This window comes from Squalius cephalus (genome assembly GCF_949319135.1).
Source record: "Squalius cephalus genome assembly, chromosome: 16".
Lineage (NCBI taxonomy): Eukaryota > Metazoa > Chordata > Actinopteri > Cypriniformes > Leuciscidae > Squalius > Squalius cephalus.
Genome location: NC_137137.1, coordinates 23672671 through 23695782, shown reverse-complemented (window position 1 = coordinate 23695782; position 23112 = coordinate 23672671). Strand labels below are relative to the sequence as shown.

Here is a 23112-nt window from a genome sequence, read left to right as displayed (position 1 = left end):
AGAAGTCATTGCAGAAAGTGAAGCTCTGAAAAAAAGTCTAGCATTACTAGCTTTGTACACTATGCCACTTGTTTTAGTGGTTTGTATGTGGCTAAATTATTCAAATACCTTTTTTATAAGGTTTCAATTTTGTAATCAAATGTAACGAAAGCCTCTGCTGGTAGACAGAACCTACTTGAGAGCCTATAGTGGTGAAAAAAATTATATTACGGAGCCATCCAAATACCTTTTGGCTTCATCTATATAGATAAATCTATAAATAGTGTCATTAAAAAGCATTTATCCTAAAATTTAGAAAGTGATTGCAATAAATACTAAATATCCAAGCAAATTGCATTTATTTGATATAAGGCACTACAGTCACTCTTTCCAAGCAAAACATTTAACAAAAATAAGTTTGTTTTAACTGATAGAACAATATAGATATACTCTTCAAAATTACAACAAAAAGTAATTGAAAACAATAAAAGGACATGCTCATAGTTAACATGATAAACTACATCTTTGGTTACCTGCTTGAACAGAGAAGACTATATATAGTTCATCCAGTAAAATCACATTACAAAATATTACAAATGAATACAATTTAAAATGTTGATGATTTGTGGATTTTATACAAAGTAACACTGGTTAAACGTCACTCACTATATAATCTACTCCATGTCTACATTGAAATAAACATTATTTACAGAATTTTTTTTTTTTTTTCTGCAACTGCAGTCAGAAAATTCATATTTTGTTAGTCAGAAGGATCTATGGCTCTCTTGTTGGAGCCACACATCAGTGAACTCTTCATGTACTTCTTAAACGTTTGATCCCTCATGCCATATATGAGAGGACTCAGCAGACGTGGTAAAATGCTGGTGAGCGTGAAGGTGGTGAAGTAAATGGCTGACTGATTGTTCGGAAAGAGAGCCGTTAAGGCCCCATCCAGGACCGTTGTAAACAGAGACAATGTACAGAGCAGTAACTGGACCCCATGCAGTAAAATGGTTCTCCTCGCCTTCTGGGCTTGAGCTGGTCCTGAAGCAGCTGCTTTAGCAGAGAACAGCACTTTGAAGTAAGTGTAGAAGAGCAGCACCCACACTGAGCACATGTAGCCAATGTTAAAAACAGCATAGCTTATTATATGGTACTCAAAATTTAACACATTTTGCTGGTAGCACATGCGACTAGTGGTAAAGAAGGAGAGTGGACGAAGAGCCAAAACGACAAAAAGGTCCACTATGCCAGGCAGAGCTCCCACCAGCCAGATGATGCCGATCAGGATTTTGGTGTTCTGGACAGTGCATATTCGTGCATGATGTAGAGGGTAGCAGATGGCCACATATCGCTCAATAGCCATGCCAGCCAGGTTTAGTGCTGTGTTCTTGTAAACACTGCTTGCAATGAGGATTAAAATACAGCAGATAGCAACATTGAAGTTTGGCACTAAGTACGTAAACACAAACAAAGACACACATACAGTCAGTGTAATGATGTCATTGATGATCAGCTGCATGTAGAGGATATAGCGGGGCTCCTGAGTGAAGACTGGATTCTTGAAGGCAGTATAAAGCAGCAAGCTATTGATAGAATTGATAATGACAGCAAATACAATCACAGTGAGGTTTTTGAGAACTGCTTCATCAAAAGAATCTTTGCGTTTGTTAAATTCTGAACTGTTCATTTCACAAAGATTTTTTTTACTTAAATATAATTAAATGTCATATTGCTATAATGTAACAATTCAGTATGATTTAAGCTATAATTGGGAAATTTAGGCCTTGCACACTGCAGTATGATGCTAAGATGACATTAAATAATTCAAAAGATTGGTGTGAGATCCTAAAATCTGCACATCAAAGATATCAAATGTGTTTATCTGGAATCTCTCTATAGTTCCTCTAGATGCCCTTAAATGAAATTTGGTCTTATAGTATTGTTGAATATGCAATTTGAGGGTTGCCATATTCTCATGTGCTTTACTGAAATGTCATCACATGAGGGTGAGTCCCTCAAGTCAGGAAAAACAGGGAAGTTGAAGCAAACAACACTCAAGTTAAAAACAAATTAACCTTTTGGTTATTTTTAATCTTAATCAGGTGATACTGGGAGGATGATAATGAAAAAAAGGTTTGTTCATATCTAATGGGATATGTTAACCTGAGAAGGCTACTGTAAGATATCGTAAGATACTGTAAGTATCAGTCATGTGTATTTCCCCCCCCCCCTCAAAAGAACATAAAGCTTCAGTACAGATTTTTTGGTTAAACAAATTTACAAAAAAATATTTATTTTTGTTGAGCAATACATAAAATATACAGTACTGTGCAAAAGTCTTAGGCATGTTAATATCCCCACCCCAAAAATGTCCCCAAAAATGGTTGTAAGTCAGTTATTTATATCTTTTGCTGTAGTGTGTCAGTAGGAAATATCAGTTTACATTTCCAAACGTTCTTTTTGCCATTAATTGTAATAATCCAGTGAGATTTGTGTATGCACAAGGAGTCTGACAACAGCCGGTATGATCTGATCTCACCATCATCGAGTCCGTCTGTGATTACATGAAGAAATGGAAGAAACTGAGACAGACTAAATCCAGAAGAACTGCGAGAACGGACGGACTCGATGATGGTGAGATCAGATCATACCGGCTGTTGTCAGACTCCTTGTGCATACAAAAATCCCACTGGATTATTACAATTAATGGCAAAAAGAATGTTTGGAAAGTAAACTGATATTTCCTACTGACACACTACAGCAAAAGATATAAATAATTGACTTAAAACCGTTTTTGGGGACATTTTTGGGGTGGGGATATTAACATGCCTAAGACTTTTGCACAGTACTGTATATATATAAACTCTGTCTTACTCTGATTCACAAAGGGCAGCTTAAGCAAAGCAAAAAGGGAAAGTATTGGACTGGCTTTTGAGAGAAGGTGATAATTCTTGAGATTTCAAACCATTTTAAACCCAAATGGTACACCTCAACCCATCACATTCATCCGAGCTGTAGAGCTGAGCCGATGTAGCCTGGTAATACCAGACTCTGCTACTTCACTTTGCTTCGTAGAGAGAGTCTGGAATAGCATAATAGAGAAGTGGTTTCTCTCTCGCGGGGGGGCGCTTGTCTGAAGTTTAAAATCATTGGTTACCCGTAAGCCAATCACATAACGTTTGGTTATGGCGTGTGTTATGCGCATGCTCAGCCGCATCTAACTTCCACTGTAAACACATGTATGATGCGAAAACAAAACCATCGAGCGAAATACCGGAGTGAACATGGCTGTGAACGACTTTTGCAGATTATGTGAAGTAAATCTATGCAAGTACGCATCCACCACGGTACAATCAGCGTCTACGTCACGGCTCTCAGCCCGCCCTCTGTTCGTTGATTGGCCCGGCTGTTTTCAGGCCGGTGGAAAACTGAAAGATACGCTGCTATCTCAGACTGACTACAGGAGCAAAATGAAATTAGCGGAAGTAGGAAGTCTGACGTAGTCAGGCTAGAGCCGATGCCCAATTCAAGTAATTACCAAAAACAATGTTCCTCCGCAAGTGACCTGCAATTTTTCACCTAAACCGCTAGATGGCTAAATCTTCCGTACTTATTTTTATATAAAAGAATAACTTTTATTTTGTTAGTAATATTTCAAGATGAACACTCTCTATTCTTGCATTTTGTGTGGAACGTGGTGTTTGGATCCCAACACTCCTGTCGAGTTCGGTTTTGGTTCAGTGTAAGGTTTCGGAAATTCATGCTCCAGATTTTGTCTTTTGTTGTGAGTGCACAAGTTGAATTTTCGTTCACCTGCCGTGTGCTCTTGTCTCGTGTGTTTTTGTCGATCACCTGATTTTTGTGTTCATTGGTCAGGCATTCTTGTGTTGTGTTCTGTGTAGCATGCGGCTCATGTTTTTCATCTGTTATTATGAACCTGTGGGTTATCACCATGTGAACATCAGTGCACAGTGTTATTGGGTACATTGATTTATTGTTTAATGTTATGATTGTTTTCATATTGTTTACTTTTGATTAATTGTATTATTTGTGATTATGTTATCTGTTTAAATGCATATGTAAAAGCACTGACATTGAATGTGTTTCTGTTGTAATGGGAATTAACCGACCCCTATTGTTGGTATGATCCGCTAGTGTTTGGCGGGAAGATATCATGCAAATGTGTGAGGTTAGTTGAGCCAGAGAGAGTTGAGCCAAGGTCACTTGGACGTTAATGATCACTTTCGTTGTACTCATTCCATCTTTTCCCGGGCCTATCGGCAAACAAATTTATATTTCAACTCAGAATACAACCAGCCCTCTGACAACTAGCCATTGTGGTTTTCTACATCAGGTGGTGGAGTTTGTAAAAGCATCCCGACAATCGGCCATATGTTTTTATGTTTTGTGTGGACATGCAGTCGGAGCTCTTATTGGCTGCATGTTTGTGTGAGCGCATGACTTTGTTTTTTTGTTGTTTCTATGTGCCATGTGCTCCGCTTTCTATTGTCTTTACCCTGCCCTTCTTGTTACCTGTTTATTGGTTCATTTACCACCTGTCCTCCCTTGTTACCTCCTCATTTCCTTCCCTATTTATTCCTTTTGTGTTTTCTGTCCTGTGCTGGTTTGTTTTGTTTCTCTATACTCGTACTCCCATTGCTGGTTGCTTCCCAAGTCTTGACTTTGGATTCTTCTACCCATTTTTCCCTGTTATGTTTTATCATTTTTTGTTTTTTTGTGTTGCTTTTACATTTTTGTAAATTTTTTTGAGCTTCCCTGGCTGTTCTGTGTTTGGGTTCTGTCTATAAAAACCTGACAGAATGTTTATAGTACATCTCTCAACAATCATTGTATTGCATTGCATTACATGTTTTGCCCCCTACAATAGAAAATGTTATATTTATGCTCAGTTTGGGCCTCTAAATAAATCCCTCCTCAAATATGAGCTCCATATTCTCCTATATCATACTGTACGAGCCATAAATGCCTGATGTATCAAATATGATATGCAACATAAACACAAATGCAAACGTTTATTTCTTATTTGAAACATTTTGTCTAATGGTTCAATAAAATAAAATAAAAAATATTATTTAATGGCAGGCTTTACCGAGTTAAGAATCTCCAGTGGTTAGATATATATTGCATAAATATGTATATGCTCTTGTGACGTATAAAAAAAAAAAAATCAGAATTACCTTTTAGTTTTGTTTTTCTCTGAGGCACAAGCGAATGTATTCAAGAATTATTCACATTTTTGCACTTCCTTGATAGCTAAACAAACACACACCAATAAGTATTTTTATTCAACTATATTTATTTCTTTTGGTTATGTGTATACAATCTCTGCACTTTTAGATTTTTGATATTTATTTAATGCACAATTGCTCTGTTTCTGTCAGATGTTTAGTAATGTTGGACTGCAGTTTTAATGTCATACACAGATTTTCAGTTACACTGACTTTAAATGTTGTCTTCAAATCAAATTCAAAAGGTTTATAGGTATTGGAACTGAATGGTTGGGTGAAGTAGCTCTCATTGGAGTGACTGCTCAGAGACCCCAGTGCAAGACTTAAACTGAATGTTCATGTTTTGCCAGGTTATGTTGACATTTCATCAGCTCCTTTGGGCAGTGTGTGACAAACTCATCTCCAGTAATTAATGTAAACACTGTCCTTGCGGATCTAGCTCCCTTTAGCTCTCTCTGAAGGTCAAGGCTGTTTATTAAGCCTAATGAATATGACTGGGATTTGCATGTTCTCAGGGGGAAACGTTAAAGTTCATCTGATTAAAGATGGCTCAAAAAATTCCCAAGCAACAATGCATCACTATAAATATAGATGTACAGTGACAAGACAAGGTTTTTACAATACAGTATTTGGTTCTTTTAAATGGAATGGTTTTTATTGTTATTAGATAAATGACAATGGCAGTGATGCAAGCTTTGATCAGGTTGTACAGTGTAAACTGTTGTGGATCCAGATGGTATGTAAAGAGCTTCTCATGGTCTTCATAACATTCTAATGAACTTCTAGATGTTTAACTTTCCTCAGTTTTCACACATTTGTATGTTTTGGTCATCCTCATTAACTTCTCAAATGTTGATCTCAATGCAATTAACTTTCAGGCATACTTTATTGTTCCACTGCCAGAAATCGTGACGTATAATTACAAAGCAAAGACCCAGAGTTTCCCAACGAACACCATTAGTTGTATAATGCATTTACTAAAAGATACACACTGTTAACTATCAAGTATATTTTAAAATAATAATAAAAAAAAGTCATATATCTCTTGCACCCAGTAGCCAAGTACACTGACTTCATGCAACTAACCAGCTAACAAAAAAATATGTTCTACCGGTTCCACGGAGGGCCTAGTGTATGCAGGTTTTCTCTTTTACCTTGAACCAAACTGATTGAGTAGGTCACTAATTGGTTAAGATCTCCTCTCATCTGGTAGTCTAGGTCTTAATTGGGCACTAATTGAAGGGAAAGACCAAAAACCTGCATACACTAGGCCCTCCGTGGAACCGGTTTGAGAACTCTGTAAGATCATTTTGCTAACGCTGCCATTAAGTTATGAAAAAGTTATCTATTAAAGTTCTCTAAATGTTTCGTTTTTTTAGGGTTATCCGAACGGTAAGGAAACAATCCATTTTTATCATTTTGTAATGCATAAATAAAGTTTTTGTGCTAACATCTTGATAACATTATTAAACAGATAACTGAACAAATCTATTAACATTATTATAAGAATGTTTGCTCATAACGTTGTTTAACATTCCTGTCCTGATTCAGAAGTAACATGGATGCAAACAGAAATTCACATTATAAAGGCTTGTTCACGCCTAAATAAATCAAATGGTTTCATAATCGTTATCCTAACATGTTCTGTTGATATTGGTAGGCTGATTTCTTTATTAAAACACCCCAAAATCACAACTATCAAATAGATAACACAAATGATAACTAAACTCTTATTTGTAAGATGTTGTCAATGGTCATATGAGAAGAGGTTACTTTGGCTTGTTCCCAGGCCTACAGGTCGATGTTGGTTGCCAGACGCAGACAGAGTACAGCTTCAGTGGGTATGTCTTGGGCACTGATTTCATTGGCATCCAGGCGCAGTACACGCAGATTAGAGTAATTGTTTGTGTCCACAACTCTGCAAAAACTGCTCACTGAAAATTCTGAGAAATGTAGGGAAAGCAGTGAGTTATTGTCTTATCCAAGCACAAACAAAGCCTAAATAGGGACATGAATGATTTGCATTAGACTTATCATATGTACAAATGTCTACAAATCCCTGACAGTAAACTGATACTGTTTTGTTTATGACGTACTCCAATCGCTCGTGCTACTTCAAACACGAAGAGCAAATGGATTTGCAATGGTTGCTTTGTCGCATCCGGTGTAGACACGGTGTGTCACTGTCTACTACATGTGTCATTGTTGTTTCCTGAAGGAACTTGTTTTTGTTTTTATCTGTTGTCATGTGATGTGCTAGAAGGATTACAATGAGGTTGGCTTCGACTTTGATATCACAAGAGACAATTAATTTGATGAAATTTTCACACAATAATCCATATTTTATTTACATTTTTATTTCACTTTATTGCTGTGAAAGTGAAAGCACTTAAAAGAGTAAAAATTGTACTAAACATTTTTTATTTTATACAAAATATATATTTTACAAAATCATTTTTAATCTAAAAATGCTATAAAATCAAAGTCATGTCTAACTAAGTTGTATTCCAAATGTGAAGTAATATCACAAAAAATGTTAGTCCCTATGAGATTTTGTTTAGGCACATGATTGGAAAGGTCTGAGACTCAAGGTTCTATATTTGATGATTGTTTTTTTTTTTTTTTACTGATACTTTTGTCAAGATTAGAAAAGGTTTTGATTATAAAATAGTTTTGTAAATTTTGTAATATGAAACATGACGCTGCCCACTAGGGGGAGGAGCCCGCTGAGAGGAATTTAAGTACTGTTTCCATGGTAACGCAATGATGTAAGTGTAAGCTTTCGAATGATACCTAGGCTTAATTTATGATGACTAAAAAAGGGCAATAAAAAAAGAGCGCCAAGCGTCCCTCTAGCGGGATGGTGAATTGAAATTCTGGATTCTGGGAATTGAATTGCACCATTTCTCTTTTTTGTATATGGAAGCACATAAGCAATACACATTTCTAATAAATGGCTGTTTTGAAGCATGCCATTAGAACAGGCTCATACTTTCAGGAGAAGATATGGAAGTGTTATGTGTAACATTTTCAGGTGTTTTTTTTCTGTACCTTTGATCTTGTTGGCCTGGAGATATAGATTCTCCAGACTGGTGCTGATAGTGGGAATCCTCTCCAGCTTGTTGAAGGCCAGATCGAGTTCCACAAGTGTGCTGACATTGAAAGCGTTGGGTGGGATTCCTCCATTGGTGAGCTGGTTGTGGGACAGCCGTACGAAGCGCAGCTCAGGCTGTTGGCTCAGGAAGTCAGCAGGAATGCTGGATATATGGTTGTACTCAAGGTAGAGTTGGCTCAACTTTGGCGGCAGACTTCCTGGAATCTTCTTTAGTCGGTTCCCTCGCAAGTCTAACAGGGTCAAGGACAGCAGACCCTCAAGTGCGTTACCGAGGTCTTCAATGGCGTTCATTTGGAGATGCAGGGCCGTCAGGTTGCTCATTCCACGGAAAGAGTCACCCGGGACTACCGAAATATTGTTGTGGTTCATGTGTAGATCTCGTAGGGAACGTGGTAAACCCTGTGGAACACGGCTCAGGTTGTTGTTGTGTAAAAAGAGGCGCTCAAGGTTTGGTAGTTTATCGAAGACTTTGTCAGCAATCTTGTCAGAACTCAGTTTATTTGTGTGCATGCAGATCCAAGATAAATTTGGAGCATTATCAAAGATGCCATTTGAGATTCCTGTGATCTGGTTATTTTGCAAGTATACATACTTAATATGAGATGGTACGAACGGCACGTGCTGTAGCCTGCGGGTGTTGCAGTACATTGCTTTGGGGTAGGTAGAAGGACAGTCGCACTCCAAAGGGCAGTCCAGGACAGAAGGCTCATCCTCTGTACTTAGAGAGGCGAGATTGTTATTGTGGCTACGGCCATAACCATGACTGTAGGCTCGGTTGCGCAGATAACTTAGCCAGGTCAAAGTGTTGGTCTGTTGTGTCATGGAAAAATCGACAAGACTTGCCAGCAAAAGCAGAAAAATCCAGCCTCTCATTGTCACTACGAGTTGCCTGTCAAGACACAAATACCAGTCTGATCTCATGAAATGTGTCTCTAGCACGCATTGTATTTATCGTGCAATATGCGAAAACGTGAGATTTTACATGCATATGATACGCATTTTATGACGTGTAATACACACGTACCCCCAAGGGGTTTACAGTGCATATGCACGTAAACACTAATTTTTGCATTTAAATTGCACAATAAATAATAGGTGTGCTATAGAGACGTATTTCATGAGTTTGGGTTGCAAATACATATGTAAATACTTTATCTTTACCATTAGAAATTATTCATAATCAATTCTTTTTTTTATATATACAAATTCTTTAAATTGTTATCAAATTATCAAATAGCATTATTAATATTATTATTATTATTATTATTACTATCATTATTGTTTTACCATTTTTATAATTAAATAAGTATTGTTTCATTATAAATGATTCATAATTGTTCATTACAAATAATTTAAATTATTATTCACATTATTATTATTATTATGACGATGTCATGATGATGATCTTGTTAAAGAGCATATTGTGCATCAATGAAGAAAGAACATTTGACTGTCTGTACAAACAATCACATGATCAATGTCACACATTTGATTTACTTATTGTGATTAGTGACCCTGAAATTTCATTTTCATTTTATGTCATAATATTTATTTATTCTACAAATGCTCAGAAGTATAAAATCCCATATTTCCTCCCATATTTTCCTTCAAAGAACATTATTACTGCTCACAAGCCTCAAGGAGCAGACATGCATCTTAAATCTTCCTGAAAGTAAACTATCATTACAAGAAATCATCATCATTATATGCATGTGGTATGTTTAACAGTATATCTCAGAGTTCTGGTTAAAGCAGAGTTCTGGTTAAAACAGACATCATGAACATTCTCTCAGGTCTGGGCAAGTATGCCACAAGTGATCTCATTTTTTCCTTTGTAAGAAAGCACAATGTTTTGGGGAGTTTTGCCTAAGGGAAGCTTCTGTACTGTTTACAGACATGATGATGGATAAATCCAGGTATTGTGTTATTCATTTGGTTCAATGAGGGGGTGTTGTGTAACGTGTTTTTATGGATGTGTCTAATTGACTTACTAATTCATACTTTATATTAGGTGTCTTTAACTATTATGTACATCAAAAAAATTGTTCGGTACAATGTACTTATGTTCATGTTGTATTGCAAAACACTTGCTGTTACGGGTACGGGTGAAGTTATTATGAGATATTTTTTAAATATAAGTACCATAAAAAAATGTGTATGTACAAAATAAGTGCATTGTATCAAATGATTCTTTTTGATGTTAGTAGTTAAAGAGACACTTAAGATAGAGTGAGACCAATACATGTCTTTCTTCAAAACCCATGAATATTATCAAAATCATAAAGACATTTATGTTGATGAGAAAGAACAACTTTCTCTTCCATCATATTTGTGTGTGTGTGTGTTTTTTTAAATTACAGTTCAGGTTTTTGGTTTAAGAAGTAAACTTCCTTGAGGAAAATGGCAATAATCATGTAACATTATTAGCCTTTAAGTTTAATAGAGCATACTAAATTTACTTAATTAAAATGAGAGAAAGTTCAGAGAGGAAAAATAATAAATTCCCATTAAAGTCAAGTTATATATAAACTGCATGGACAAACAAAAAACAATTCTCTTCTTCAGTAAAAAAAACAGTTTTTTATCATAATGCATAGGCTTTCATCCAACATATCTGCAAAAAATAAAGATTAAACACATACCTATGTTTGTAGACTTTGTGGTTTTTCAGTCTTTTGGTATTTTGTGTGTGCTTCAGTCGCTTTGGAATGAGAAAAGTGTAGAAAAGAGGTGGAGAGAGGGTAAATAAAAAAACATCATGCTCCATGCAAATGTTAAAATAATGAAAATGTTATTCTAGCACATAATTAATGTTTGTATTACACACACACACTCTAATTGTGAAATACATTTAGACATGCAGAAGAAAAAAACATTAACTGTACCTTGTATTATGTACCTCGCTTTATACAGTAGACCACATTCCAATAAACAGATACAGTTGCACAACCCAGAGCCTTCAATGCAAAGCCTTTACAGTGAACATTTGTCTAATGCCTCACAAACATGTTATGCTGTGTTTTGTGCCTGAGGCTTTGTGAATATGAGTGCCAAGTATAAGAAGGCAAAACATCTGCATTTTAACTGCCTGGCTTCATAGATTCTGTCAGGACGGGACCTCTGCCTTATAATTATCCTTGCACAGGATGAGCCTTTGTGTGCGTGCATTTCGGGTATTTGACTTAATATGATCAGGCATGCTTTATCTTTGGTTTAAATTACAGTGGTTTTACAGGGTTACTTAACATTAAACTATGTGAACTCTATTCAAATACCTTGTAGTTAAAACATGACAGATTTGAGTGAAACAAATAAAACTGGACATGTCGACGTAGCCCAACCGGATCTCTTGCAGTTAACATCTGGCTAGCAATAGTAAAAGCTAAAACATTGTTATATGAATTACAAAAACAGAACAGGCAATCCATAAATATCAAAAGGTTCAAATTAAGAACCCATTATGGACCACTGCAAGTGTTTTAAATGGTCTTAATGAATGGAAAGTGTTGTTTTATGTGCAAACTATTTCCATCAAATGAAGAAATGCAGAATACTTGGAAATATTTATATAACCATATTTTTATTTTTTTTATGTTTATAAAACACCATGGTGCATTTGATTAAATCATGATGGCTGAACAAACATAATGAGGAAAGTACTCATATGGAGACAATTAGTCATTCATTCATTTGTCACAAGGGAATGTTTAACCAGCAATCACTTCTTGAGCTTAATGCAGATGAATTCATACTTTATTTAAAGGGATACTTCACTTTAAAATGAAAATTCTGTCATCATTTACTCACCCTCATGTTGTTTCAAACCTGTATGAATTTCTTTCTTCTGTTGCACAGAAAGATAGATATTTTGAAGAATGTCAGTAACCAAACAGTTAACTGGAACCATTGACTTCCATAGTAGGAAAAAAAAGTACTATGGAAGTCAATGGTTCCAGTTAACTGTTTGGTTACTGACATTCTTCAAAATATCTTCCTATGTGTTCAGCAGAAGAAAGAAATTCATACATGTTTGAAACAACTTGAGGGTGAGTAAATGATGACAGAATTTTAATTTTAAAGTGAAGTATCCCTTTAAATAATGCATACCAATGTGTATTATATAACATTGTGATGTAATGGTTTAGGCTGCTGTTTATTAGTTAGCAGGGTATAACATAACACACTCCCCTGAGTATCAAGCACAGCAAGCATTACAAAACAAACATTAATGCTTGGTTAAAGTGAATGATAAAAAAGTGAAGAAATGATAAACTGGAAACTACTTTCAAACAACATTTTTTTTTAAAAAAACTGTATTGACTTGCTACAGTGTAAAAGGAAAAGTGATACTTAGCCGACTTTCTGCAACAATGAAATAAACCAATACAGTGATTATACAGTACACGTCAAAAGTTAGTCAGTAAGAAAAAAATACTTTTTTCAGCAACATTAATTTGATCAAATGTGAAAGGAAAGGCATTTATACACTCACCTAAAGGATTAATAGAAACACCTGTTCAATTTCTCATTAATGCAATTATCTAATCAACCAATCACATGGCAGTTGCTTCAATGCATTTAGGGGTGTGGTCCTGGTCAAGACAAACTCCTGAACTCCAAACTGAATGTCAGAATGGGAAAGAAAGGTGATTTAAGCAATTTTGAGCGTGGCATGGTTGTTGGTGCCAGACGGGCCGGTCTGAGTATTTCACAATCTGCTCAGTTACTGGGATTTTCACGCACAACCATTTCTAGGGTTTACAAAGAATGGTGTGAAAAGGGAAAAACATCCAGTATGTGGCAGTCCTGTGGGCGAAAATGCCTTGTTGATGCTAGAGGTCAGAGGAGAATGGGCCGACTGATTCAAGCTGATAGAAGAGCAACTTTGACTGAAATAACCACTCGTTACAACCGAGGTATGCAGCAAAGCATTTGTGAAGCCACAACACGCACAACCTTGAGGCGGATGGGCTACAACAGCAGAAGACCCCACCGGGTACCACTCATCTCCACTACAAATAGGAAAAAGAGGCTACAATTTGCACGAGCTCACCAAAATTGGACAGTTGAAGACTGGAAAAATGTTGCCTGGTCTGATGAGTCTCGATTTCTGTTGAGACATTCAGATGGTAGAGTCAGAATTTGGCGTAAACAGAATGAGAACATGGATCCATCATGCCTTGTTACCACTGTGCAGGCTGGTGGTGGTGGTGTAATGGTGTGGGGGATGTTTTCTTGGCACACTTTAGGCCCCTTAGTGCCAATTGGGCATCGTTTAAATGCCACGGCCTAACTGAGCATTGTTTCTGACCATGTCCATCCCTTTATGACCACCATGTACCCATCCTCTGATGGCTACTTCCAGCAGGATAATGCACCATGTCACAAAGCTTGAATCATTTCAAATTGGTTTCTTGAACATGACAATGAGTTCACTGTACTAAAATGGCCCCCACAGTCACCAGATCTCAACCCAATAGAGCATCTTTGGGATGTGGTGGAACGGGAGCTTCGTGCCCTGGATGTGCATCCCACAAATCTCCATCAACTGCAAGATGCTATCCTATCAATATGGGCCAACATTTCTAAAGAATGCTTTCAGCACCTTGTTGAATCAATGCCACGTAGAATTAAGGCAGTTCTGAAGGCGAAAGGGGGTCAAACACAGTATTAGTATGGTGTTCCTAATAATCCTTTAGGTGAGTGTATTGATACAACATATTTCTTTTTCAAATAAATGCTGTTCTTTGGAAATTTCGGGAACACTTTATTTTACAGTGTCCTTGTTAAATGTTTTACATGTAGGCCTAGTTACTATAATAACTATAAATTATGCATAATTACATGCAATTAATCCTAAACCAAACCAAACCCTTATCCTAACCCTATACATGTAGTTAATTATTATTACTCAGTACTTAGGCTAAATGTGTAATTACACTGTAACACGTACACCTTAAAATAAAGTGTAACCCAAATTTCAATTCATCAAAGAATCTTAATATATTTTATATTATATTATATTATATTATATGTATATTTGTGTGCGTAACAGTTTTTCAACTTTTTTCAACCTTGATACTAATAATAAATGTTTCTTGCGCACCAAATCAGCATTTCTGAATGATCATGTGACAAGGAAGACTGTCTTTTTGCCATCATAGGAACACATTCAATTTGACAATAAGTTAAAATAGAAAACAATTATTTTAAAATATGATATTTCACAGTATTACGGTTTTTACTATATTTTGCCTTGGTGAGCATAAGGAACTTAAATCTTACTGATCCCAAACTTGTGTGTGCACAAAAGACATTAAAAGGGATCCAAGAACCAAAACTTAGAGAATCTGACTGAAAACACATATAATACATATAAAATATACATAAAATAATCATAAGAACTACTGCAACACCTCAAACATCCTTCCAGACATTAACACAGATATTATTCAGGCTATAACTGCAAACATTGAATGATAAATGGAGGATAAATTAAAGGGTCCATTTTTTTCCCTCATTCTTCAATTATAATAAAGTGATCTTTCAGATTGTTACTGTTCAAGACCTACGCATGTGTCCACTTGTGTATTTGTTTGTCACAGTCCTGATGCTTCTTTCATTGTAGCTGCCATTTTCTTTCTTCTCTTCATAAGAAGAGGATTGGACGAGTCCTCGATCGCTTTGATCTTTATTTGTTCGTAGTCCACTCTTATTGTTGCTAAGGCGTTAGTCATCTCTTCCTGTGCATTTACACACACAATAGACTTACCAAAATTACTTACAGAAAAGTATGATCATTGATTCTGATGCTCTATAGAGTTCAATAGTTTGGGGTTGGGGTTTGGGGTTTGATCAGCAATTCAGTATTTACAGTATTTGATATAGAATTCAGTAATATTGTGAAACATTACAATTTAAATGATACAATTTTTCAGGATTCAAAGGAACAGCATTTATATATATGTATGTATGTATATATATATATATATATATATATATATATAAACATCTTATGCAAAATTAGTAATTTCTTTACTGCCTATTTCAACCAATTTAAAGCATCATTGCTGAAGCTCATACTAAACCCAAACTTTTGAACTTTTTTCATATTTGAATATATGATACAGAAAACAGACCTTGACTTTATCCCAGACATCGCTCTCTTCCTTAAGAACCCGACTCGTGTGCAGATGTGTCGGAGGAATCTTCATTGACTTCTGCATAGAAGAGAGAAAGAAAGAGAGAGACTTACAAATTACTAAACGTACTAGACGTACTCTTACTAAACTTTAAATGTAGAAATAACTTATATAAGAGCATAATTTATCATTTATCAATCATTGCCATTTATTTAAATGTGTTCTTGATCTGCAAGATCTTTGCATAATCAAAGATTAAAAATCAAATGCTAATGCTCACATTGATCCAAGAATGGTTCATGAATTCTGTGATGGTCATTCTCTCTGTAGGATCTGTCTTCAGCAGTTGGCAAATGAGCTGCTTTGCTGCAGAATGAAGAAAAATGTCTTATCGCATAATGTATGTTTGTGATGTTGAACAAAATGCAGCATAATACGTGTTATAAAATTACCTTCCTCTGACACCTGTGACCATTCATTGTTTGGAAATTCATACTGGCCATTCCGTATCCGTTTTCTCATTCCTGGTGAGAGTTTTAAGCCATGGTTTGAGTAGAAAGGTGGATATCCACACAACCTAAGAGCATACGTGTTGGTTGTGAATTAAAGATCAGTAACATACACTCTAAGAAATAAAGTTTCCAAAAGCGGGGTTTTCGCAGCAATGCCAAATAAAAGAATGTTCTTTCATGACGGCTCTCAGAGTGTTTGGGATGGTAATGGATATGACAATGTTAAAATGTTTGGTCTAGATCTGCTACGCTGCTGCTGTTATTGCTGCTCCTGCAGAGAAATTACAGGAATTGCTACTGCCAATACATCCACATACACGCTTCTGTGAGAATGTTAAACATGCTGCTTTCTGCACAATTTAGTGTACATGAATTACCCATAGCTGATCTACACAGGTGGAGCTGAAAGTGCACTGCAACTCACTGGCTGCTAATGCAACAGGAACCAATCAGTTCTGTAGAGAATGATGTGATTTCTAGCAAATTGAGTTAAGGACCTCTCAGCTTGCACCATCTAGAGTTTCATGACAGAACTTTGAATTTGGCTTCCCCAAAGAACCTTTTAGTTAACAGTTCTTAAAAAAAACATTTTTTCTTCACGTGAAAATATTTTTTATAATATTAACAACCTTTTTCCACTAAAAAGAAACTTTTTTTTAATGGAAAAGTTCCATGGATGTTAAAGGTTCTTTATGGAACCATAAATAGCAATAAAGAACCTTTATTTTTAAGGCCCCGTCCACACTACTGCGTTTTCGTTTAAAAACGGACACCTTTTGCTACGTTTGCACCTCCCGTCCACACTAAAACGGCAAAAACGGAGACCCAAAACGGAGAAGTTTAGAAACGCTGCCGACCCGTTTTTCGTTTTGAATCTCCGGGCGTTTTAGTGTGGACGGGTCAAAACAGAGGACTTTAGAAACGATGACGCAGAGGCTCACGCTTGGCTCTATGATTGGGTGTCATCAGTCATGGAGTATACACAGGTAATATTCAGTACCAGTAAACTTCACCCGCTGGAACAGTTTCTTACAGTAAGAAACTGTCGCGTCTCAGGCGCGGCTCGCGCGGTAAACGCGTGCATGCTAGAAATAGAACCGACGCCTATTTTTCATGCGACACGCAAGTGTATTGGAAGCGTTTCCAGGCAAAATAGAATAGGAAAAGATTTTTATATGTCATTTTGACACAAATACATATTAATAAATGACATTTTGATGTTTAAAAGCATTTTTTTACAGTCTATGTTTGAAAGTCTTTAGGTTTACACCGGCACGCGCATGCCCAGTGTTGGTGAATGGTCACGTGATCCGCGTTTTCAGTCGTTTTAATGTGGACGGAGATCAATTCTAATACGCAGCTAAAACGCTGGTGTGGACGGAGATCGTATTCGTTTTAATTCTCCGTTTCTAAACTAAAACGCAGTAGTGTGGATGGGGCCTAAGAGTGTATAAAGCAATGACTAGTTCTGTCATGAATGTCGGAGGCTGATAAGTTCTTAATGCAAACTGATGATGTTCACAGCATTACCTACTTGGCACAAGCTTAGGTTTATGTTGTATTTGCAGCCAATGAGCTTGCTGCTTACAACATTTAAAAGGCTGGTTAGCATTCACTATAGCAGTTTGCTGCCGAAACCCTCCACCTTCCCCTGCTCCACCTGTTTAGATAGATCTGCTATGGGTAATTTATATATATGCTATTTATGCAGCAGCAGTATGTCTTACATACTCACAGCAGCGTATCAGCGTATGTATTGGCAATAGCAAGTTCCTGTACTTGCTCCGCAGCAGCAGCAGCAGCAGCAGCAATAATCTACAACAACAGCAGTAATCAACAGCAGCAGTGTAGCAGATCTATTCAACCAAGACCAAATACATTAACATTGTCATATCCATTACCATGCTAAAAATCTTCAGATGGTTGTCATAATAGAACCGATGTGATATTTTATAGCCATCAGAATGTTACCACTCACAGGATGTACATGATGACTCCTAATGACCACATGTCACATGACTTATCATATGTCTCTGGACCAAGCACCTCTGGGGCTGAAAGAGAAGGATTCGCTTTAATTTCATTGTATTATGATACCAAATGAAACTCAAAACGGACTTGTCTGCTTACCCACATAATAAGGTGTATAGCACGGGGTGGCCAAGCAGTTGCTGGATGTGGTCTCTTTGGCGAATCCGAAGTCTGTAAGCTTGAGCTGGGCATCCGGCCGTTTTGACGTGTATAGTAAATTCTCTGGCTGCCAATTAGGAGATGATTGAAAATGAAATATAAAAAGATATTTGTTTATATGTGTGGGAATTTAGCTTTATGATGTGTTGTAACTGTAAGCCCTACACTGTTAACTTTTAATATACGTATATTAGGTTCTAGAACCAATAAACTCATTTCTCACATAATTTCTAATTTCTACTTTGATAATTTAACACTATAGAACTCAACAAGTAATAAATGAGGAAATCTTCAGGAGGGTTTTTAAATGGTCTCAAAATCAAATACTGTTCCACTTTTATATGATCATGTTGAGTTTAAATTATGCATAATTAATTTAAACTTGATTTAAAATCTTGGCTTACAGCAGTGAGCAAGTATAAGATTGCAGAATGACTGTTCTTCATAAAATGTACATTATTTGCAAGGTTTATTGCAGTGATTAAATTGCCATGTTCAATTAAAGTCAAAGAAATCTAACTGATTACATTTTAAATTTGAATCCACTGCAGGATAACACATAGGGTAGGCCAAATGTCCACAGGAATTTACAAAGTGGGTATAATAAAGTTATGCAGTTAACTATGCAGTGGGCAGTATAAAGTTATATAATAAAGGGTATAATTAAGGTTTCCTGTAGCTCTAACAGTAGAGTGTTGGCGCTTGCAACGTCAAGGTCATGGGTTTGATTCCCAGGGAAAGCAAGAACTGATAAGAATGTAAATGTGTACCTTGAAATGCAATGTAAGTCGCTTTGGATAAAAGCGTCTGCCAAATGCATAAATTTGAATTTATGCCTTAATTATACTTCATAACGAACCTCAGCCAGAGTTTAAACACTAGCCATTCAGCAATGTTTATGTGTCGTCTTTCTGTCATTTATCAAAAAGGTTTTAAATTCAAAGAATAACTTTGGTAAACCAGATATAAAAACTGTCTTGATCAAACAACCTAAAACACAATAAAACTGTAATAACTTTTGCACAGTAATATAATATAATGCACTCTACTGATGCATAATAATGGCTACAGCTCACCTTGAGGTCTCTGTGAGCAATGTTAATACCATGCAGAAACTCGACAGCTTCTCCTATGCTTCTCATTATTTCTGAGGCTTCTACTCATTGTGTGGAGTGAAAGGGGGAAAAAGAAAAACAGAATTAATAACTGGTTATGTTAAATGTGCATATGTGTTTGAAGAAAGGATCTGTACCTCTTTCAGTGAAAGCTTGATCCCCACGTTCCTGAATGTGGCGAAAGAGTTCTCCCCCCTCCATACTGTTTAAGGAACACATAGTGGGAATGCAGTATCATGCTTCATTAATCTCACTTTTTTTGTTACAGACCTAAAATATTTTATATACCAGACTAAAAAATTAAATACAATATCTCATAGTGGCAATAATAATTAATGTATAATTATATATTTTCTGTTTTTTTGTTGCAAATTGTTTGCAAAAAAATCTAAGGCTCTTTGGAAAAAAAAAATTCTTATAATACTTTAATCTTGTTTATTATAAATAGTATATTGGTATTATAACATTTTGATATAACTGTTAATTATGTAAGGGTTAATGCCCGACGAGGTATTAATGGACGAGGCGTGAACCGTCCGACGCGCAGCGGATGCCTCAGCCGAAGTCCATTAATACCTGACAATGGACACCTCGAAGGGCATTAACCCGCTTATACCATGGTCAGTTGCCAAATAACATATTTTTAAAACATTAGTTTATATTTTAATTAGTTTTACAATCAAAATCTAAAGTTTTTACAAACAATAACTTTCCCTGGTTACGCCTGACAGTTTATTTACTAGGTGTCCTCTATCACTTTTTAATGGACACCCTGCAGCCAATCAGAATCGAGTATTCACCCAGACCATGGTATAAGACTCATTAATCTCATTAATATTTATGTTATAGACTAGCATTAGAAATGGATAAATAAAATTAAATTAAAAACAATATTTCAGAGTGACAATAATATCAATTAGTGTCCAATAATACATTTTCAGATTTTTTTTGTTGAGAAAAAAACAAAAAAATGAAAAACAAAACATTTCGAAAAAATACTTTCTAAAAATAATTTCTGAAGGCACTTTCATCTGGCCTGTTATAATACCAGTATACTATTTATAACAATTTGATTTAAGTGTGTTAACAAGCCCTACCACTCCATGACGAGAAGCAAACACTTTTTGCCTTGGTAGTAATTCTCAAAGACATCTTCAGCTCCAACGATATGTGGGCAGCTTGATGCCCTGCAGTGAAGCTCCACTTCCTGTCGAGCCTTAGGGGTGTCCCGCAATATCTGAAAGTGAGCGAAGAGCATTAAGAACAGCCGACTTCACAGTCTAAATTACTAATGGGATTATTTTTGCTCATTTGCCTCCACTGAATTTATTGGAGCATCCTTAACCCATATTACTGTAGGTAAATTGGAGGGCCTGCAGTTTGTCCTGATATCTCAACCTCAGAGAGTCACTAGAATTCTGTCTGTGGATAAACTTATACTCTCAGCAATGAATGTTACTCAGCACATATAAATGATTCTGTATTCTCTCAAAATACAGTTTACACCCTGTTTACACCTGGTGTTAAGATGCGTTTTGGTCGATCGCATCACAAGTAGAAGAGGGAGACAGATTCCCATTTACACCTGGTGTTTTTATTCTTCTCTTTTGTCCACTTGCAACCACTTCTGTCCTGATGTTTTCGAGGGGAGGGTCTATGGGTGTGCAAATGTATGGGCTTTTTCAGATCTTTCCATCTAATTGACAAAATAAGCTTGCGCAATTTAGCCTACAAATGAATGCGACCGGAAACAACGGAAAAACATACGGAGAGCAGCAGCTTTCGCTTGGTACGATTTTTGTCTTCAAACCAAACTTGGGTCTTCAGCCGACAAAAGTTTCAAACCCGTCTGGCTAGCATGCTTCTCAAAACGTTCACGCATTAGGCCAGTAGGCGGAGAATCTTGTGGCTTTTTGAAACCATTCGACCACATGACCATTTTAGTCCGGTGGCGTAATGAAAATACTGTTACCGAGGTGATAAAAGCACCAAATTTTGCATGGTGTTTCCTTAGGGTCTATAGTGTAATTTTGGCCTAGGAGCCCTCGGAAATAAATGTTGTAACATGTCATATTAGAAGTATATCATTATCAATGAAATATGCTTAAAAACACTGAGATTTTCAAGTTCCTGCACAAGATAAAGTATTCAAATGAATCCCAAAGTTAACATTTTGATATGTTTATTTATGTTTATGAACTTTTACATAACTAAAGCTTCAATACATGTTAAAGTATTAGCAATATGGTCTTTATTGGCCCTGTAATTGATAATTATGAGTCGTTACAGTTGCATTTGCAAAGAGGTGAGCAGTCTAAACTTGCTTTGCCACATTTGCATGTGGAACAATCCCCCTCACAGCAACATTTGATCATTTCTCTGCAGGCTGTGGGGACTTCTGGAAGTGTCATGGCTCCTAGGCTGAAATCATTTAGGAGGTCCTAAAGAAGCTTCGTGTAAAATTTGGTGCTTTTATCACCTCGGTAACGGTATCATTTAATATGTGCACTACCCAACTGGACTATTTACACTTCGAAAGCATATTCACAATGCATGTTCGACTACCTCTGGAGATGGTTGTAAATTGACAAGCTCAAAATCTTTTAGACCCTGTTTACACCTGTATTTAGCTTTGTGATCCGATCAACCAAATGCATCTTAATACCATGGTATAAAAAAGGCTTGACACTTTTAAAAACAAAGGTTCTCTAGTGGCATCATGGTTCCATGAAGAACCTCAATGGAAACTTTCCATTGCATAATAGGTTCTTTATAGAAGAAAAAAGTTCTATAGATTATTAAAAATATTCTGTACACAGAAAATTATGGTTCTTTTTTTGAGGATGCCAAACTGGTTCTTCTATGGCATTGTTGTGAGAAAAAAAATGATTTTGGGTCCTTTATTTTTAAGAGTGTAAGATTTAATCTGGGTAAAAAATTAAAAAGATAATTGAGCCTATATGGGGTTCCTCAAATTACCACACAGGCCGAGCCTCTGGAGAATGTCTTGCCATTTTTCAGAGGAACTTACAAAGTTGAGCTTAAGTGCTTAATTGGATCCCATGTGTTTGGGAGAACTGAAAATACAAGCTTCTCCAGTAACTAATGGAAAATGTTTTGAGGCACCTGAAATATTCAAAGTTCCTTGAGTACACGATAAGATATCTGAGGTACCTTTAGTTTTTACTGTGTGAAAATTTGTTGTTGTTGTTGTTTTAGGAATACCATCCCCTTTACCAAAAGCCTTGTAGAAACATAGCCTAGTCTACCGTTAAACACTTCAATATTAGGCTACTGACTTGGACTCAAAAGGGCCAAGTCAATATTTACTGACTTGGACTCACTTGGACTGGTTTTATCAATCCACAGTAACAAATACAGTAACAACCAAGACTTTAACAAACATTATTGACACTGGTGAAGAAACATTCACCCTTTTTACCTCATTCGCTTCAATATGTATTAGTTTAGGTATGAAGCTGTCAAATATATACATGAACAAAATAGATAGCTACCTTTAAGGCATAGTGTTTGCCGTTTTTCTTCTGGAAAATTTCCCAGACCTTGCCATTGATGCCTATCCCGAGCACTTGTCCTGCAAGCTTATACTCCTCAGTTATTACTTTCTTCTTTATCTTCAGTATGGATTTCAGTGCAGGCACAGTGCCAATCTGATGCTGACCCTCTTGCAGCTCACCGGAAAGCACTGAATCATTTTTATTTTCTGTATTATCTAACATAGTGGTAGAGTAGACTGTGTTCTCTGTCTGTGCCGCAGTGAAGACTTTAGCAGCTTAAAGGATTTTA

The 23112-nt window shown here is 36.3% G+C and overlaps 3 protein-coding genes across 4 annotated transcripts; all 3 read right to left on the bottom strand.

The window, feature by feature from the left end:
• Positions 1-739: 739 nt before the first annotated feature.
• Positions 740-1669, bottom strand: or90j1 (odorant receptor, family 90, subfamily J, member 1; the record flags this gene model as incomplete). Its single annotated transcript, XM_079897555.1, has 1 exon — positions 740-1669. One exon carries the CDS (start codon positions 1667-1669, stop codon positions 740-742), a length of 930 nt encoding a protein of 309 aa, XP_079753681.1.
• Positions 1670-6756: 5087 nt separating this feature from the next.
• fmodb (fibromodulin b) lies at positions 6757-11703 on the bottom strand. Of its 2 annotated transcripts, none has more exons than XM_079897730.1 (4): positions 11232-11703; positions 10989-11047; positions 8283-9257; positions 6757-7174 (listed from the first exon to the last, which is right to left on the bottom strand). In XM_079897730.1, the coding sequence occupies exons 3-4, from the start codon at positions 9217-9219 to the stop codon at positions 7023-7025; spliced, it is 1089 nt and encodes a 362-aa protein (XP_079753856.1). In that variant the 5' UTR covers positions 9220-9257; positions 10989-11047; positions 11232-11703; the 3' UTR covers positions 6757-7022. The 2 variants fall into 2 exon arrangements, with proteins under 2 accessions (XP_079753856.1, XP_079753855.1); XM_079897729.1 differs by having other exon boundaries at positions 6758-7174; positions 8283-9235; positions 11232-11702.
• Positions 11704-14698: 2995 nt separating this feature from the next.
• On the bottom strand, positions 14699-23078 carry mapkapk2b (MAPK activated protein kinase 2b). The gene is made up of 10 exons (XM_079897142.1): positions 22821-23078; positions 20403-20542; positions 19443-19507; positions 19267-19346; positions 18131-18257; positions 17979-18054; positions 15941-16065; positions 15769-15854; positions 15486-15566; positions 14699-15089 (listed from the first exon to the last, which is right to left on the bottom strand). The coding sequence occupies exons 1-10, from the start codon at positions 23043-23045 to the stop codon at positions 14946-14948; spliced, it is 1149 nt and encodes a 382-aa protein (XP_079753268.1). The 5' UTR covers positions 23046-23078; the 3' UTR covers positions 14699-14945.
• Positions 23079-23112: the final 34 nt, after the last annotated feature.

Coding starts and splice junctions, on each gene's coding strand:
- mapkapk2b (XM_079897142.1), bottom strand. CDS start 23,045: ATGTTAGATAATACAGAAAATAAAAATGATTCAGTGCTTTCCGGTGAG. Junction 20,543..22,820: donor GCAAACACTATGCCTTAAAG/GTAGCTATCTAT, acceptor GCTCACTTTCAG/ATATTGCGGGACACCCCTAA. Junction 15,855..15,940: donor GTCACAGGTGTCAGAGGAAG/GTAATTTTATAA, acceptor TTCATTCTGCAG/CAAAGCAGCTCATTTGCCAA.
- fmodb (XM_079897730.1), bottom strand. CDS start 9,219: ATGAGAGGCTGGATTTTTCTGCTTTTGCTGGCAAGTCTTGTCGATTTT. Junction 7,175..8,282: donor CCAGGCCAACAAGATCAAAG/GTACAGAAAAAA, acceptor TACATTTCTCAG/AATTTTCAGTGAGCAGTTTT.